General features: G+C 38.1%; 1 protein-coding gene across 1 annotated transcript; it reads right to left on the reverse strand.

Annotated features, from left to right (window-relative positions):
- Nucleotides 1-5,582: 5,582 nt before the first annotated feature.
- LOC139174720 (uncharacterized) lies at nucleotides 5,583-16,806 on the reverse strand. Its single transcript, XM_070765241.1, has 3 exons — nucleotides 16,658-16,806; nucleotides 7,256-8,919; nucleotides 5,583-5,993 (listed from the first exon to the last, which is right to left on the reverse strand). The coding sequence occupies exons 2-3, from the start codon at nucleotides 8,907-8,909 to the stop codon at nucleotides 5,983-5,985; spliced, it is 1,665 nt and encodes a 554-aa protein (XP_070621342.1). The 5' UTR covers nucleotides 8,910-8,919; nucleotides 16,658-16,806; the 3' UTR covers nucleotides 5,583-5,982.
- Nucleotides 16,807-18,554: the final 1,748 nt, after the last annotated feature.

An 18,554-nucleotide genomic window follows, 5' to 3' on the forward strand; every position in this document is an offset into this window, starting at 1 on the left:
AATGAGGTAAAGATGATAATTAATTTAATTTTTAATTGGTTTTAACTACAAAAAATTATAATGTCAAAGAGAATGGATTTCGGGTTGGAGTTAAAATTCTTTAATGAAAAGGGAATTACTTAAAGTGAAAAAAGTTACATATGTTGCATATAATGTTCAATTGAGATATTTTTCTATTTATAAAATTACTTTTTGGGTAAAATTTTAAATACAAATTTTGAAATAGGGAAAGAATGGAAAAATAAAATTGAAAATGGCTTATGATTTTTAAGGGATGATTAATATTAATGAAGTGTATAATTTTACTGTTTTATTTATTAGGACAGGGGCGGTCTAGAGGTAGCGCTGGGGGGAAATTAAAGAGGATATTAACTGGAATGAAAGGCACTGTTAAAAAGATCTTATTATGAATATTAAATAGGGAATAACTAGAGTAGGGCATGATGATTCTGCTGGGTATGCAGCGATAAAATTAGAGTAGGGCATGAAGATTCAGCTGGGTATGCAGCAACTTTCCTAGAAGTTGATTCCAATGGATTAACAGGATTTTTTTTCTTTTTTCTTTTTTTGTTGTTCTCTTTTTTCTAAGAAATAGGGCATGTGGATTACACTGGGTTTACAGTGATATATTTAGAATAGGGCATGATGATTCCACTGGGTATGCAGCAGTATATTTAGAAATAGGGCATGAGGATTCTGCTGGATACCCAGCGATAAAATTAGAGTAGGGTAAGATGATGTCACAGATTATAGACAATGCAGAAGGTTAGGAAGAATCTATTTGTTGCAAGATCTAGGTCTTTTGGCTTAGAGTGGGTTGGAGGATTTTAGTGCTGCATGGCTGAACCTTAAGGTTTTGTATGTTTTGATGGTGTTATGTTGATTTATTTGGGTTGTTGGTAAGAAGAAGAGGAAAGATCCCTTTTCTTTCTCTTTCTTCCCTTTTGTGTTTGGTCTTCTTTTTTCTTCTTTTTCTCACTACTTGGGTTTTCTCTATTTTTTCACAATTTCCCTTTTTAAAATTCTTTTTTGTTTACCTTCAATTTTATGTCTTTACTTTTTCCTTTCATAATTCCTTTATAAAGGAATTATTTTTAATTAGGTTTAGTAATTTGGTTAATTTGGCAATATTTTGAGATGCTATTCGGCGTTCCCCCCCCCCCCTTGATTGTTATTGGAAGGCATTTTGGGGTATTTTTTTCTTTAGATATTTTCTTTTAATATGCATTTATGGAATGTCACGTAGACAAGGATTATACAGGCCAGAGAGCTTAATACAGAATGTCACATATATCTAGCATGCTTTGCCAGCACTAGGATGTGCTATTCTGTCTGCACAATACTCCCCAACCCCTGTGCATGCGTATAGGACTTCCCCTGCTCCCCATTTTGGGCTTAGCACACTTCCCAGGACCAAAAACGGGCCATGAGGTGGGAGGCTGTCTCATCCCCCACCGTGACACCATTCTTACATCATTCGTGGGTCACTTACAGTTGTGTTATCTTTAACAGAGATCTGGTCCAAACCGGGAGGAACCCACCCCTGTTAAAAGGGAGAAAAGGAGTTTGGGGAAAAAGAAGTTGTTGGTACAAAAGTAAAAGAAAGAGAAAGAAGCTAAGAAAATGGGAGTGGAAGAGAAACATTTACAAGATTGAAATAGTAGAAAGATTAAAAGAGAATGGATGATTGATAGTGGAATATCACAGAACTTTTTCTTCAAGAATACTAATTGTGTATAGGTTAGAGAAAGATGAAGGGAAAAGATGGAGTGGAGGGAAGTAGGAAGGGGAGAGAAGGAGTAAAAAGGCAGAAGGAGGAGATGGAGATAGAGGGAGGGGAGTGTAAAGAAATGATGAAAAACAGACTGATGAACAGGAGTGAAAAATAGGATATTCATTTTGACTGATTGGATAAAAATGCATAATTGTATATACCGTATATACTTGAGTATAAGTCGAGATTTTCTGCACAAAAATGTGCCAAAAAATCCAACCTCGACTTATACTAGAGTCACTGACTTTCACTGACCTGAAAACTGCCCTGCAGCATTTTCCAAAGCTCCACAGTTCCGATGTGAAAGGCAGGAAGGAAAGAAACCTTTCCTGGCTGGCAACACGAGGTTTTTTTTTCTTTCTGCTCTTGGCAATACCCCTCAGCTGCCTGATTAGCAGCAGGCTGAACCAATCACAGATCCTCCTCTATACAGAAAGGAGGCACTGAGAGAGCTAGCTGATTGGCAGCAGGCTGTAACAATCACAGCTCCTCCTCTACAGGAAGCACTGGGGGAAGGGGCGGGAGGGTTGAAGAGACTTTCAGAACGAAGGAACCATGGCTTTCTCTTCTGATCAAGCCAGCAATAATATTTTAAAAGTAAATAAAATGTACAAGTAAAATGTAAGTTACCCATTTAAATTTGATTAACAGGATAGGTTATTTTGTGAGAAATTGTTGCTTCAAGTGGGGATAATTCTGTGTAATTAAACTTTTTCTTCCAACTATACTTATACCCAAGAGGATTGTTAATGCTGACTTGTTTAAAACAATACAAGGTTAGGATAATATTATCAATAGTATGAATTTTGTCATTAATCATTTGTTCTACATAATTAATATGAATAGATTTACCTTTTTTAAGAGTATGGCTTCTCCTTATGCAAGATAAATATCATGTAGAAGAAAGATTTTACAATTAATGATTGAGTAACCCCCAATTGTTATTTACTGATCTATTGAGATAGTAATGATTTTAACTTATGAAAGATGTTTTAAATGGAAAATCTGAATATTTATTATATGGAATTTTGATTTAAGCAATTGTTTTGAAAGAATATATGAAATCCCAATTATTAAGAAAATTATAATGATATTGTAATGAAGATTAAGATAACAGGTTTTAAGATTAAGATAACATTACTAAAGATATTTTAAGAGGGTTTTGGAATTTAGAAAAAGTAAGATAGGGGAAGAAAGGGAAGGGGAGGAAGAAAGATGCAAGAAATAAAAAACATTTTGGAAGGAAAAAAGTTACATACAGTGGTACCTCGAGATACGAGTTTAATTCGTTCCGGACCTGGGCTCTTAAGTCGAGCAGCTCTTATCTCAACGACTTTTCCCCATAGGAATTAATGTAAATAATTTTAATTGGTTCCAGCCCTCAAAAAACTCACAAAGTTAGTCTAAATTATGCAGAAAGACATGTTTTTAATGAAGAAATGTACATGTACATATAAATGAATAATGAAGTTTCTTTCACTTAACTTGTAAACTTTCTTAAACTTTTAAATTTACATATGTTCAACTTCTCTGCCACCCAATCCTGTAGGACAGAGGTCCCCAACCCTTTTTGCACCAGGGACCGGCTTTAAGCGATCAAGAGAGGAATGGGTGAATGAATGGACGGAGGGTGGGAAGGAAGGAAGGAAAGAGGGAAGGGACAGGAACAGAGGAAGGAAGCAAGGAAACTTATGAAAGGGGAGAGTAAGAGAGGAATGAGTGAAGGGAGGGAGGGAGGGAAGAAGGTGGGAAGGAGAAAGAAAAGAAGAAATAGAGGAATGGAAGGTAAAAGAGAGAAAGAAAAAGAGCAAGAAAGAAAGAAAGCAAGAAAGAAAGAAAGAAAGAAAGGGGGAAGGGACAGGAACAGAGGAAGGAAGCAAGGAAACTTATGAAAGGGGAGAGTAAGAGAGGAATGAGGGAAGGGAGGGAGGGAAGAAGGTGGGAAGGAGAAAGAAAAGAAGAAATAGAGGAAGGGAAGGTAAAAGAGAGAAAGAAAAAGAGCAAGAAAGAAAGAAAGAAAGAAAGAAAGAAAGAAAGAAAGGGGGAAGGGACAGGAACAGAGGAAGGAAGCAAGGAAACTTATGAAAGGGGAGAGTAAGAGAGGAATGAGTGAAGGGAGGGAGGGAGGGAAGAAGGTGGGAAGGAGAAAGAAAAGAAGAAATAGAAGGGAAGGTAAAAGAGAGAAAGAAAAAGAGCAAGAAAGAAAGCTGCAAGCACCCCCCCGAGCCCCCCAGGCCGGCTGCAACCTTTTAAAACACGCGCGCCGCTTCGCAGCTGTCTCCTGAAGCCGAACGCGGAAGTTAGCGTTTGGCTTCAGGAGACAGCTCCTTGGCGCTTGTATCTCGAATTTGGGCTTGTAAGTAGAACAAAAATATCTCTCCCCTCCCAGCTCTTATCTCGAGTTGCTCTTAAGTAGAGCAGCTCTTATGTCGGGGTTCCACTGTAATAATAATAACAACAGGGTTGGAAGGGACCTTGGAGGTCTTCTAGTCCCACCCCTTGCCTAGGCAGGAAACCCTACACTACTTCAGACAAATGGGTATCCAACATCTTCTTAGAAACTTCCAGTGTTGGAGCATTCACAACTTCTGGTGGCAGGCTGTTCCACAGATTCATTGTTCCAACTGTCAGGAATTTTCTCCTTAGTTCTAAGTTGCTTCTTTCCTTGTTTAGTTTCCACACATTGCTTCTTCTTCTGCCCTCAGGTGCTTTGGAGAATAGGTTGACTCTGTTTGTGGCAAATCCTGAGATATTGGAAGAATGCTATCATGTCTCCCCTGGTCCTTTCCCCCCCCCCCCATTAAACTAGATATACCCAGTTTTTGCAACCGTTCTTCATATGTTTTTTTTTAATTCTTCTACAAAAACAATTTTAAGAAGCTACAATAGAAGAATATTCCATTTTTATAAGTTACCAGTAGCCACTGTATTTTCCACCCTGGGCTTATATTCGAGTCAATACGTTTTCCCAGTTTTCGTGGCAAAAGTAGGTGTCTTGGCTTATACTCGGGCAGACTTATACTCAAGTATATACGGTAATTGGAATGAATGATCTGGGCAGTTGGACTTTAGTTTTAGAAAAAGAAAGCAAATAGATTTTTAAACTGCATTTTGGGGGTAGCTAATTATTTTGATAGGATTTACAATAATTAGTATAACATTTGACCAATAGTACTTTTATTTCTGTAGAAAATTGATTGTGGGTCTTTCACGTTCTCAAATAATTTAGAATGGTCTTGGATAATGTGCTATTTTTACTACGCATACACTTGATCTGGACATCACACTAAACCAGAAGAGTCTTTAAAATGAATAAACATGATTCATGCCTTAGCTTAGCTTACTCGCTTATTTACTGATTTGTTTATTTATTTTTTAAATAAATAAATATTCATTGCCGATCTCCATCCAGCCTCCAACTTTTATTTATTTCATTTATTCAATTTTTTGCTAATAAATATGTCTATGGTGTATATAACAAATGTTCTCTCTCACACACACACACAGAAACACACACACACACCAGGCATTGTTATAGTTTTATGATACTATGTAGCTTGCAGATGGGATGCTAGTCATGGTAATCCAAAATTAAACTAATGCAAGTTATTTAGCATGATGTGAAAAGCCAATTCAATCTCAGCAACTTATTTAATCATATTTACATAGTCAGAATATGTAAGAGTTTGAAAGGATGTTTTTAGATCAATTAATCCAACTTGCTCCTTACAGTGGATTTGCAAACTTTGCAAACTTTATATAGCAGTGGATTTGGAAACAAGGACCAAATACAATACCAACAAACCTATTTTGGAGTTATACACAACAGAATTTTATTTGGCAATTTAGCTAAAAGGATGTGAAGAGTGCATGGAGATTACAGGTCAAACAGCAGTTAACAAATAATCTTCAAATAAATTTTGTGTTGGAACATTAGATAATCAACATACTACAAGGAAATAAATCTGAGCACTATATATATGAACAATCAAAATAGCTTAAAATCCTATCTTCTTGTTTGCAATACTCATGGTCAGATAGACTTCCCAGCTGTTCTTGTATAGTTCTTTCCACCGCACAAAGAAGGAAAATTATTTGGGTCCCGTCTCCAGTGGCTCTTCTAATATAAACATGTGCAAATTCTTGCTATTTTGCATTCCTCTTTTTAAAGTTTCATTCCTTTTATATCTTTATTTTGTCTTATATTTCTAGTTAAAACCTACAAAGTCAAAACAAATAATAATAGTGATAATGGGATCCAAATTAATGCAACATATTAAACTATATAGTGAGGTTGTGGAACTAAAAATTAATAAAGACAAAACAAAACTTTTAGTGAAAAATATGACAGAAAAACAAAAAAGGGAATTAGCTGAAAGACTAGACATACACATTACCAACTGATTAAAAATATATAACTCTGTTAATGATATATTTTAAGGTATATGCAATGATATTTATATATGTGTGTGGAAATTGTGGAGAAAAAATAAAAAAAACTTTACAAAAAAAGAAGGAAAATTAAACAGAAACACAAATGCTGTATTATATCCAAATTACATTATATCCTTTGTTTCAAGAGAAGAAGCACATTAATCCTGATCTCAACTGCCTATTCTAGCATTGAGGAGCCCAAATTGGGTTGCACGGATTAATTGACTTTACATTGTTTCCTATGGGAAACAATGTTTCGTCTTACGAACCTTTCGTCTTACGAACCTCCCCCTGGAACCAATTAGGTTCGTAAGACGAGGTATGACTTTATTTTCAAAGGAAAGAAAAACAGTTGCCCAGTTGCCTTTTGAGGGAAGAAAAGCAACTTGGGACAACCATAGGACAACCTTTGGTTGTCCCAAGGTGCTTTCTTCCCCCAAAAGGTGTGTTTGATTGGAACCTTATCTTCAAATCTTGATGTATTCATTTTAAATAATCTCAGAAGTCTCCTTCTTCCCTTCCTTCCTTCCCTTCCTCCTTCTCAAAAACAATTTTTACCATCATGTGAACTGCCAAAATATTTCCTGAAATCTGAGCAGAGTCCACTAAAGGATTGAGGCTACAGGAATAGGGGGATTTTCTACCGTCTCCTTCTTATACTTGACAAATTCAAAAAAGGAATCACTTTAGACTGATTCATGATGGCAATTGGAATTCATTCATAAATAGCCTATGTATTGCATTTCTTTGCATCTCATGCAGTCTCCAGACAACATAAACCATAACTAAATTCTTGCTGGATAGAAAAATATTCCAGACTTGAGATAAGTTAATAGCAACCATGGAAGAGACTTAGGAATCATAGCCCTTAGAAGATCAGGAAAGGAATGATTAAGGTAATGACTGAAATGGCAAAAGGATGAATGAGAAACAAAGCATTCTCAAAAGAGAAATGCAAATCAGACACAGCATTGTTTTGGGGATTGTGTCCACTGGCTCTTCCAAGACTATTAGCCAAGGCTACTCCTTCTCCATATCTGAACTCACTTTTAATCTCCAGTATTGTAGCTCCCTCTGGTTTATTATTATAGTAGCTGCCTGCAGTTGTGAGAACGGTCAAGCGGGGATACATCTCCATGCATTTTCCATTTGCCACCTGTGTCACCACTCTTGCTTCCAATTCATCTTCAGTTTGGTTTCCAGTGGGCTTGACATATTCTCCTATGGTGACATTTACACACTCATTCAGGAAAACATCTCTTGAAATTGGCTGGCTAGAGTTTGGGTGGTAAACATGGGTGGCAAAACGGTGACGGTTTTCATTCCACCAACGTTCTTCCTCACTGTCATTAAAACGAAAATCCATCTTGGCTATGGGGCTGCCTATGATGTAGCTCTCGGGGTCTTCCACTGGAGCATTTCTAACAGTTTCCCCTACTATATATTTCACTTCATCACCCTTTGGCTTTGAGTCCTCTGGGTTGCCATCATGAGATCTGGAATTGCCTCCTTCTGAAGAACTGGAGAAAGTATGAAAGCCTTGATTAGCTTCTGCAAACTCATTTGCAGCTTCAATCTTGTCCTTCAACTTGGGCAGATTTCTGAAGAGGGATGGAGGGCTGTCCCGTGGAGGAGGTGCTGCATTTCGGAGTTTGTCGCAAAATGATGTATAATTTCCTAGATTTCTGAAGAGGGATGGAGGGCTGTCCCGTGGAGGAGGTGCTGCATTTCGGAGTTTGTCCCAAAATGATGTATAATTTCCTAGATTTCTGAAGAGGGATGGAGGGCTGTTCCGTGGAGGAGGTGCTACATTTCGGAGTTTGTCCCAAAATGATGTATAATTTCCTAGATTTCTGAAGAGGGATGGAGGGCTGTTCCGTGGAGGAGGTGCTACATTTCGGAGTTTGTCCCAAAATGATGTATAATTTCCTAGATTTCTGAAGAGGGATGGAGGGCTGTTCCGTGGAGGAGGTGCTACATTTCGGAGTTTGTCCCAAAATGATGTATAATTTCCTAGATTTCTGAAGAGGGATGGAGGGCTGTCCCGTGGAGGAGGTGCTACATTTCGGAGTTTGTCCCAAAATGATGTATAATTTCCTAGATTTCTGAAGAGGGATGGAGGGCTGTCCCGTGGAGGAGGTGCTACATTTCGGAGTTTGTCCCAAAATGATGTATAATTTCCTAGATTTCTGAAGAGGGATGGAGGGCTGTCCCGTGGAGGAGGTGCTACATTTCGGAGGTTGTCCCAAAATGATGTATAATTTCCTAGATTTCTGAAGAGGGATGGAGGGCTGTCCCGTGGAGGAGGTGCTGCATTTCGGAGTTTGTTGCAAAATGATGTATAATTTCCTAGATCTCTGAAGAGGGATGGAGGGCTGTCCCGTTGAGGAGGAGGAGGTGGAGGAGGTGCTGCGTTTCGGAGGTTGTCCCAAAATGATGGAAGATCTCCTGGTTTTCTGAAGATGAATGGATATCCTTGACGGTTGTCCCGTGGAGGAGGTGGAGGAGGTACTTCGCTTCGGGGCTTGAATGAATATGAGTAGGCAGGCTTATTCACAGGAAGATTCCCTGGCTTAAAAGGTCTATTTGGGAATAAGGGTCTTGGATTTCGAAAGGGGAAGCGTACTCTGGAGACAATTTTCTCAGTCTGGAGCAAAATGAGGAGAATCACAATTGAACCGGTCAACAGGAATTTCCCCATGATGACAATTCTGCAAGATAAAATGGGGAAGACATCACGTTTGAGAGAAGTGCAAGTATGACACAGTCCCAATGGTGCTTTGTTTCTGGTTCTAAAAAAATTTAAATTAGTTCACCCTCATTTGGTGGCAGGACTGAATGAATGTTGTTGGGTGTCAGGAGCACATTTCACTGTGCAATGTTTTGTGTTCTGTGTATTCTTTTATATTGTAAAAAAATCAATTACAGGTAAATATATTTTTAAAAAATAGTTTGAGAGACATGCAAGTATGACACAAATTAGACAAATTTATCAAAGAGAGCAGTCCCAACGGTGCTTTTTCAAGAGGCGACTGAACTTTCTTTGTTTTCTTTGAAGACATTTCACTTCTCATCCAAGATGTTTCTTCAACTATGACTGGATGGTGGGGTATGGAGGGATTTATACTTTTTGCAGACAGCTGGTCATTTACATTCTTTTAGCACGTCATTAAGGCCAGCTGGAGGCTTATCTGTGTCATCAGGATCTCCTGGGGAGTACAAATTGGTGTGGAGCCTTCTTAAAATTTGTTGTTGTACAAGTTCTAAGAAGGTTGTGTAGATTGGAGATAAAATCTGGTAGATTGGAGATAGATGATGTCATATCTCTCCCCCCCCCCCCACGCTATTGAGAAAGGGCTGTTCAAGTTTGACATAAATGGACTCTTTTTCAAACCAGTAATCCTCTCTGTCCAAAATATGGACTTTGTTGTCTTCAAGAGAATGTATTTTAAATACAGATGGACATGAAAAAGCACCTTTGGGACAACCATGACCTGGATGACTGAGAACCTGTATAGACATCAAGGAGAGCAGTGTTTTCCCCAAAATTATTCATTATTCATGTAGAATGGGCAGTCAAGAGAAACTGTAAGTACTCTTGTCTCCTTAATCAATTAGCTTTAAGAAGGAATTTACTAAAATCCCATGAAAATTACATACTTCTGGAATCACATGAAATTTGCAAAAAAGATTAAATAGTTACACAACTGGGGCAAAAAATAAAAGTTCAGGTAAACCTAATTCTTAAATATTTTATCCTTGTAGGAGGGGGGCTTGCATCCTACAGCACAATACTTACATCTACTTCAATGTAACACATATGCAAGATTAAACAAGCCCAGGTTGATGACCTTGGGCCTATCAATCCTTAGAAGAAGAATGGCAAGGATAAATCACTTCTGAAAATCTTGCCAAGGATAATAGGCAGACTTGTCCTAGGCTGTCACCAGGTTCCTTTTCAAACATTATCCTCCATAACTCCTTAAACAAGTCTGCAAATTTAATACAGAACATTTGACCATAATGGAGAAGGCTATATCAGATGGTGGACCAACATGGTCTTTATTTCCCATCATGACTGGGTGGGTGTGGCCAACTCAATGTCACTCCCATGGAGGGGCACTTCACCTGACCTCTCTTCACCTCTACCCCTCCTAGCCACTCCTTGCCTCATCTTGCACGTTATGGTGAATGAGGAAGTCACCTTTCCCTTGATTTTAGCCAAAAAGATTTTGCTATCAGAAGACCTGATGTACACTTCCCAATATTGTTCATCACCATTCTCATGGTAAGTGGAAAGAATACATCTCTGTTTATAATGATAAAGATTATTCTTTTTGAATATTAAAGCATACAGTCAAGCAAATATTTCCAATCCTAAAACTGAAAACACATTTGAAATGCATTTTTAAACCAGGCAGTTAGGGGATGTCATACCATTATTTTTCTTTTGCTTTAATTAAATAATTCTGCTTTATTTTTTCCCTTGGGCCTTATTGCAATATTCAAACATTTTTATAGATACTTTACAAAGAACCACTTCTAATTTAACTGGAATACATTGGGGTTTTTTAGCCCCATGCAAACTTTAGTTTCCCTGCACACGATGGTGAGAAATACAATGGATCTGGACATCAGCTAGGCAAAGAAATGTTTGGGGAATTTGGGGATAGGTGGTGGTAGGTGGGGAAACCTCTTCTGCCACCAAAGAGAAGAAGAGAAGGGGGGGAACAGAAAAGATACCAGGAGGAGCTCCATCTCACTCCACACACCCCAATGAAAGGCAGCTGCAACCCAGCTGCTTCCCTTTTCTGCAAAAAAGGCAGGTCATGTGGAAGGGAGTAGGGAAGGCGGGAAAACTGGTCTGGACCAGAAGAACATGGGGAAGGCAGGGAAGCATGATGGGGCAGTAGGTCACATGGAAGGGAGTAGGGAACCCTGGTGGAGATGGGGTGGTAGGTAGCTAGGCTGCAAATCACATGCTTACTTACCCAGGCAGGTAGATCAAGGCAGCACAATTGGGCCGCAGGTACCATGTGGGAAGGCAGGCAAGCCACAGGGACTGTGGGGTCAGCGATAGCAAGGACCCACGCAGTGTGCCATGCTGGGGAGGCGAGGAGTGACTGGGCGGGGGCAGGGGAAGCAGCCATGCAGAGTGAGCCGTGTGGGGTCAGCTGGGGGCAGGGCCAGCCAGAGACGGTATTGCCCAGTTCTCTGAACTACTCAGAATTTCTGCTAATGGTTCACGCAAACCAGTATGAACCGGCTGAATCCCACCTCTGTTCCTATCCCCAAAGTAAACATCGGTAGAATTTAATTTATTTTATAAAGAACTTCAAGAAAGAAATTATGGCTTGAACTGTCTACATTTTCCCACAAAAATACAGAATAGATCAAACAACCAAAACAGTAGGTTATTATGCAAAGAATTGGGTGATATTGAAGGTCTGGTCCTTCCAGCACTTTTTAGCAAATCTTCTGCAGTTACAGTGGATATTATCTTATCCTATCCTTTCCTATCCTACTTGTCAAATCCTTAGTGATTATAGAGCAATTAACCATTATGGAAAACTGCTTCAATAAAGATCCTGCCACAAAAAAATGTTTTTTATTTTATTTATTGATTTATGTATTTTTCATATTTACCGTTTATATCCCTCAAAGAGAGGCTCTGGACAGAGTACAAAATAAGGCTAACAAGTGTGACAGTATTAAAAAATAACATGATCAAATTTCCAAGATGGAGATTAGTAGTTGTTAAAAGAGATGGGGGAGGGGTTTCTTACAGGGCCAATCAGCCTCACAATGGTGTGAGCTTCCCTGTCCCACGCAAAAGGCTGCACAGTTTCAATGTTTAAGTTTAAGCAGTTCCTAAAAATACAGGAAGACTTAATTCAGAGGACCATCGGTTGTAAAACCGGATCCCTGCCTTTCTTTTAAATTCTAGGTTTTGTGGTTGGCTCTGGCTCAAGGAATGTGGAGGTGGATGTGGGGGAGAAATCCACATGCCGCAGGCCTGTTTTGCTCCCAGTGGAATCTGCCAACGAAGTCTCCTCTGACCAAGGAGGCATGAGTGACAGGGAGGAGGAGAGTTTGGCAGACAGCCCAGGAGGAGATCAATCATCTGTATAATCTCTGGATTCTGAACAAGAATTAATGACACATCCACGTATACATAGAGTAAAGCATAGGAAGCAACAACTGAAGGATTATTACAAGAGAAAATGAGGCCACTTGTGGTTGGGTGGGGCTGCTGTAATTATTGCTGCTGCTATAAATACCAGCGTGTAGGTTTGGCCGTTGTGGAGGATTATCCGATCATTGTGTTTCATGACTGCCTTGCTGACTCCGGCCTTTGTTTCTTGACTTTTCACCACTTTGAAACCAAAGCAGAGCAAAGTGTGTTTCACTTCGTGGGAGAAGAAGGGCTGTGACTTTCTTCATAGCTGCAAGCTAAATACTTAAGAACTGATAAGGCCCTTGTACAAACTACCAGGTTGTTTTGCGACGAGTGCACTTTGCAATACAAAAGGAGTGCTTAGTTTATTTTGAATTTTGTGATAAAGAACATTGTTTTGAATTTTCAAACATGCATGTGTGACTGAAATTTGTACCTTTGAATTTTCGGGAGGCTCCTACCAGAGAGCCCAGCAGAACACTAGTCAACTCTCCTTCTCAACTCTTTCACCAACTATTGGCTCAATACATTTTCATTTACTTAACATTTTTCTCTATTTTTAACATTTGCTTCTGGTGTTAAGCTATAAAGGAGGAGGAGGAAGATGGCTCCTGTCTTAATCAACACTTATCAATTTGGGAAGCAAAAATAAATGTACTCAGTGATCCTTCCAAATCTGAACTCCAGTAGACTTGGACTTTTGGCTCCTGTACAAAATTTATGCTCTGCTACAACTGCATGTTCTCTGTTAAACTGATTCCTTATGTTGCTCTGAGCTCTTTCAAGAATCATGGCAAGATGGTGTAACAAACTGCTCTGAATTAATTGAAGCAGAAGATTCCCATATGTATTCTAATATGTATCCATAGCATACATGTGCGTGAATGCTCATTGAACAGTATTTGTTTATTTAATACAATTTATGCTGCTTTCTTCTTACTGTGTATGTTTTAATTCTGAATTCATTGTTTTAAATACTTGCTTCTTGTGTATATTTTTATGTATACATTATACATTCTTATGTATAAGAATACAAATTATTCATTTGTAAATTTCTCTCTGAACTCCTGGAAGGCACAGCGAACGATACAGGAGGAAAGGGGAAAGGAAAAGGGGAGGAAAGCGTTAATGTTATGGTTAGAACATCTCATTCACAGATCAGAATGATAAATCAAGTGCAACAGATTTGGAAAAAAATATTATTTTGCTTAATCTTTAATGTGTTGTGATAAACAGTTTTAGATGTTTTTTTCTTTGTTTGTTTTCTTTTAAACCTCTCATCTCAGTGTTTCATTACTTCACTGGAAATATAAACTGATGGAAGAAGGAATGTTACATTTTATGTTGCACAACTGGATGAATAATTTCTTCTTTTAAAGTGCAAAGTCATTTTTTTTAAAAAAAGTAACACATTTATTTTGCATCTTTTGGCCAGGATGCCTTTACCCGGAAAACATGTGGGCAAGTGTGTCACAAGCAATAAATAATTAAGATCATTCTGGTGACATGGCACAACATACAGAGGGAAGGAATATCAGTCCAGAAAGTCAACCTGCTCTAGAAAAAAACCCAGCTATTTAGGTATACATTTTTATACATGGAATTGTAACATGAAGTTCTGGCATCGTGTTCTGAAATTTTATACTGTTCGTCTGTTAACATGATTTTTGAAATCATATCTTCTAATATTAAACTTCAATAACTGAATTGGAAAATGTGTCACCCTAAAAATGAAGAGTGTAAGACTATATAATTTTATATACTCTCAAAAGACAAATTTAGAGAATCCTTAAATAGTCTGACATGTGACTTTCTAGAATCTATAGAATATTTTGTTTAAAATATATCTCCCACTCTTCAAATAAATATGGATTCCAATGACTATTAAAGATTTTTTTTCATAACCTGTTCATAGCCTCTACTATACCAATATTTGCCTATACCAATATTTGAGGGGCTGCCACAGAGAGGAGGGGGGTCAAGCTAATTTCCAAAGCACCTGAAGGCCAGAGAAGGAATAATGGATGGAAACTGATGAAGGAGAGATTCAACCTAGAAACAAGGATAAATTTTCTCTGACAGTGAGAGTAATCAACCAATGGAACTGAAGTTGCCATTGGAAGTTGCGAGAGCTTCATCACTTGAAAATTTCTAGAATAGAATAGAATAGAATTTTATTGGTCAAGTGTGATTGGGCACACAAGGAATTTGTCTTGGTGCATATGCTCTCAGCGTACATAAAAGAAAAAGATACATTTGTCAAGAATCATGTGGTACAACGCTTAATGATTGTCATAGGTGTCAAATAAGCAATGAAGAAACAATCAATATTAATTTAAAAAGAAGAGATTAGACTGCCATTGGTCAGAAATGTTGTAGGGTCTTCTACTAGAACGGGGTGTGTGTGTGTTGGACTAAGCTACAACGTCCCTTCCAACTCTGTTAATCTGTTAAACAGTAATTGTTTGTTTGTTTGTTTTGTCAAGTACATATTGGAGATATGTAAAGATATAATAATATTCATATACATGGTACTAGTAAAAAATAAAACAAACATTAGGACAGGGGATGAAAGGCATTTATTTATTTAATACAATTTATGCTGCTTTCAAGGAAGTTGTTATGTACAGTCTAACAAGAGAAGAATATAAGTCATAGCAGGCTTCCATTATTTGAGAGACTATTACAGGGTGGGTCAACCGATTCTCCAAAGCACTTGAGGACAGGACAAGAAATGATGGGTGGAAAATTATTAAAGAGAAATCCAAACTATCACTGGAGGTCTTCAAGGAGAGACTAGACAGAAATTTGTTTGGAATGCTATAGGATTTCCTGCCACAAGCAGAGGTTGGATTAGAAGGCTTCTAAGACCCTTTCCAACCATGTTATCCTATGTTCCATGAGTTCTTTGTTATCGAATCCAAATTTGGGTGAGCACTAAGAGCACTCTCTTCCCCTCATCCTTCTTAGCATCCAGAGATTTCTTTACATCTTCAGTGGAATAAATGGAATAGAAACACATAGTGAGGTTTGTTGCTGACTAAGAGTTCCAAATTTGATTTCCTAAAAATTATTTCCCAGCACACAGCAAGGAGGAAAAAAGGGTATGTACTTTCTCATGAATTTTTTTCATGAGTGCCAGACCATGGCATGGATGAATGAATCAATTAATTGTCCATGAAGCATAGTCACCCATGGGTGTGGCTAGTACATGGGAGAGAAGGTATCTCAAAATGGTCAAGGCTTTACCATCTTGTATCATACATGGTTGTCAGAAACAGAATAATTTGGTAATATAGAACAATAGCAAATAATGCAAGAAGGTGCTACCAACTTGCTCCAATTTCATCATCTGAGAATTAATGGATAAAACTGTTAGGTAGAGGGAAAAAAACCTTCGGTGGATGTGGTCCAAGCTATAGATCTATTGATAAAGGCAGGCATCCCTTTCATGCCTAATACTGTTGCTGATCATATCTCTGTGCCAAATCATGCAAACTAAGTGCCAACTTTTATTTCAGAACATTGTAGGGTTAAACTAGAAGATCTCCAAGATTCTTCCCAAGCCTGTTATTTTATGTTCCATAAACCAAAAAACCCCAAAACATTTTATCACCTTTGAAAAATATATGAAAGGGGAGAGATTGCGCAATCCTTCCCCAACATCTTGGCAAGACGGTTTCTAAACACACACACACACACACACAATTTAAAAAAAAATGTACACACAAATCATGTCTGTGATTTTTTTTCTTTCTCCATTTGCTTTTTATTTAAGAGGAGTTTTGCTCTATCAAAAAAAAAAAGTGCAAGCAAACATCCTGGGCCAGCAGGAACATCCTCCTTCCCCTCTATCTATCAAAACAGTCTCTGCTTTTCTGGACAAGGGAATTCACAAATATAGCAGCTGCAAGTCAAGAAAATATACCAGATCAAAGACACCCAGAAGTGCCTGTTTTGACTGCGCTTAATTGCAGAGCACCTTGGGTAGAAGTTTCAGATCCTTTCACTGCCTCTTGTTTTTCCTCTATTGCTCTATTGAGTTATGTAAGGATAACACAATGTCCTCCAAGTGGAAAAATAGCCTCCAGAATTCACCTCTATCCCATGAAATCATCTTTGCTCTAACATGAATGGAAACACGCTCCTTCCCAGCAAAGACGGCAGAGGTATTTTACCTAAATAGGAACCCCGTGGCTTCTCTAATGGGGCTGGCATGTGTGCATTTATTTATACATTGAATTGTCATGGATCAATGAAAAGTTACTTACCCTCGTGTCAACAAATTGACGAGAGGCTCTTTGAAGACTCTTTCTTCTCAAAGAGGCTGGTTGTGTTCTTTTTTATATCCACAACTCTCCGGATGCTGTGAGGAACAGTAATGTGGGAATCTACACAATTTAGGAACTGCCTCTGAACCAATCCTGTGTTCTAGTAAATAGATTTTTAAAATGACACATTCTATGGGGCCGTTCCTAGAAAGGGAGGAAACTTTTAACAGTTTTGGGCATGTAGCCAAGACTTGAAGCCTTGCTTCTGAGTTTGACACAGTAAATAGAAATGAATGAGAGTTTTCCATTCACCACAAGACATTTGACTGTATTTCTAGGTTCTGGCTTTAAGTTTCAAGAAAAGGAAGGGTTGGTCCTACCTTATACAGTTCTTCTCATTGGTAGGTAGAGTTATCATCCAGGGTGGGTTGACCTCATCTGAGGACTGAGTCTGTTAATTTGAATTGAGGACCTCTACCTTGCCTGGATCTCAAGTTATGACGAAGCCGAAGACACTGACATGACGCGACCATCATCAAGTGGAACCCAACAGACTCCATGTGGCCGACATCCTCTCATCAAGTCAAAAAGAAATGTTATACACAAATGAACTATGTACAAAGAGACAATTTCACTGAATTGGCATGGGGTGGAGATATATAACTGGATATCATCAGCATACTGATGATCCCTCACCCTTGCCGTCCGATGATCTCACCCAATGGTTTCATGTAAATGTTAAATAGTAGGGGGGAGAGGACAAACCCCTGTGGCACCCCACAAAGGAGAGGCCGAGGGGTGGATGAGTGCCCTCTGGTTATTGAATTAACCTATTTGCTCTGTATAATGTTTAATGACTGAATTTGCAATGCCTTACAAATGATCATTACATTTAAAACCATTGTAGCATAGTCACAAGATCAAAATCTGGATACTTGGCAACCAGCATGTACCTTCCCAATTAGTTTTCAACAAGCAAAATTAATGAGGAAAGCCAGATTTGTTTAAGGACTGTTTGATTCACTTCAGAAGTCCATTGATTCACTTTACAAGATAAGAGATGAGAAGCCGTGGGAGAATTTTGGGGGCATTTGTACTATGTGATCCCATCTTTGCCACCATCTAGGGGCACTTCTAATTTGTGTTGATTGTGTTTGGGTAGCTGAGGAACTTGTTGGCAAAATGCCCTTTTACAAATTATCATATTGCTTTTGATGTTGAAAGCATTCCCAAAAAACATTATGTTTCATATCCAAATCTAAATTCTCTCATCAATGAAAAATAAAAACAAGTTGCCCAAGCCCTCCTGGGAAATGTGTGATGAATTAGGCTTAAAAGATGTTTGGAGGGAGAAACATAAAAACAGTGCAACAATACGCATGCTATTCTAACTCACACCATAGTTGGTCAAGAATAGATATGGCCCAGGACACAGCATCAGTAAACAATGAAGTAGAAGAAATTGAGATTGAACCTAATAATCCATAATTCCATAACACTAGCATGAAGAAAAAAGAAAAAACAAATTAAATGGATTATAGACAGAAAAAATGTAAAAGAAAAACAATATAAACAAGTGCTGGAAAAAGAATTATATATATTTTTCCAAATAAAGAAAACAGAAGAGGCAACACCACAAATAATTTGGGATACAAGCAAAGCAAACATTCGACGTTTGACCATCTCATATGTAGCAAAAAGAAATAAAGAAAAAAATTAAACAATTAAAACATTAAAACAAATAGAAACCAATCGCCAAACTGACCCAGAAAGAAAATATCTTAAAGAAAAGAGACAACATATTACACATAAGATTACTTTAATTGAGCAAGAGGAAATTGCAGAACAAATAAAATTAGCTAAGCAAAAAAAAAATTGAGCAAGAAAATTGAGAAAG

The sequence above is a fragment of the Erythrolamprus reginae genome, chromosome 12, assembly GCF_031021105.1.
Source record: "Erythrolamprus reginae isolate rEryReg1 chromosome 12, rEryReg1.hap1, whole genome shotgun sequence".
In the NCBI taxonomy this organism is placed as follows: domain Eukaryota; kingdom Metazoa; phylum Chordata; class Lepidosauria; order Squamata; family Dipsadidae; genus Erythrolamprus; species Erythrolamprus reginae.

What these genes read in the sequence shown, in the direction of transcription:
- LOC139174720 (XM_070765241.1), bottom strand. Translation starts at nt 8,909, where the DNA reads ATGGGGAAATTCCTGTTGACCGGTTCAATTGTGATTCTCCTCATTTTG.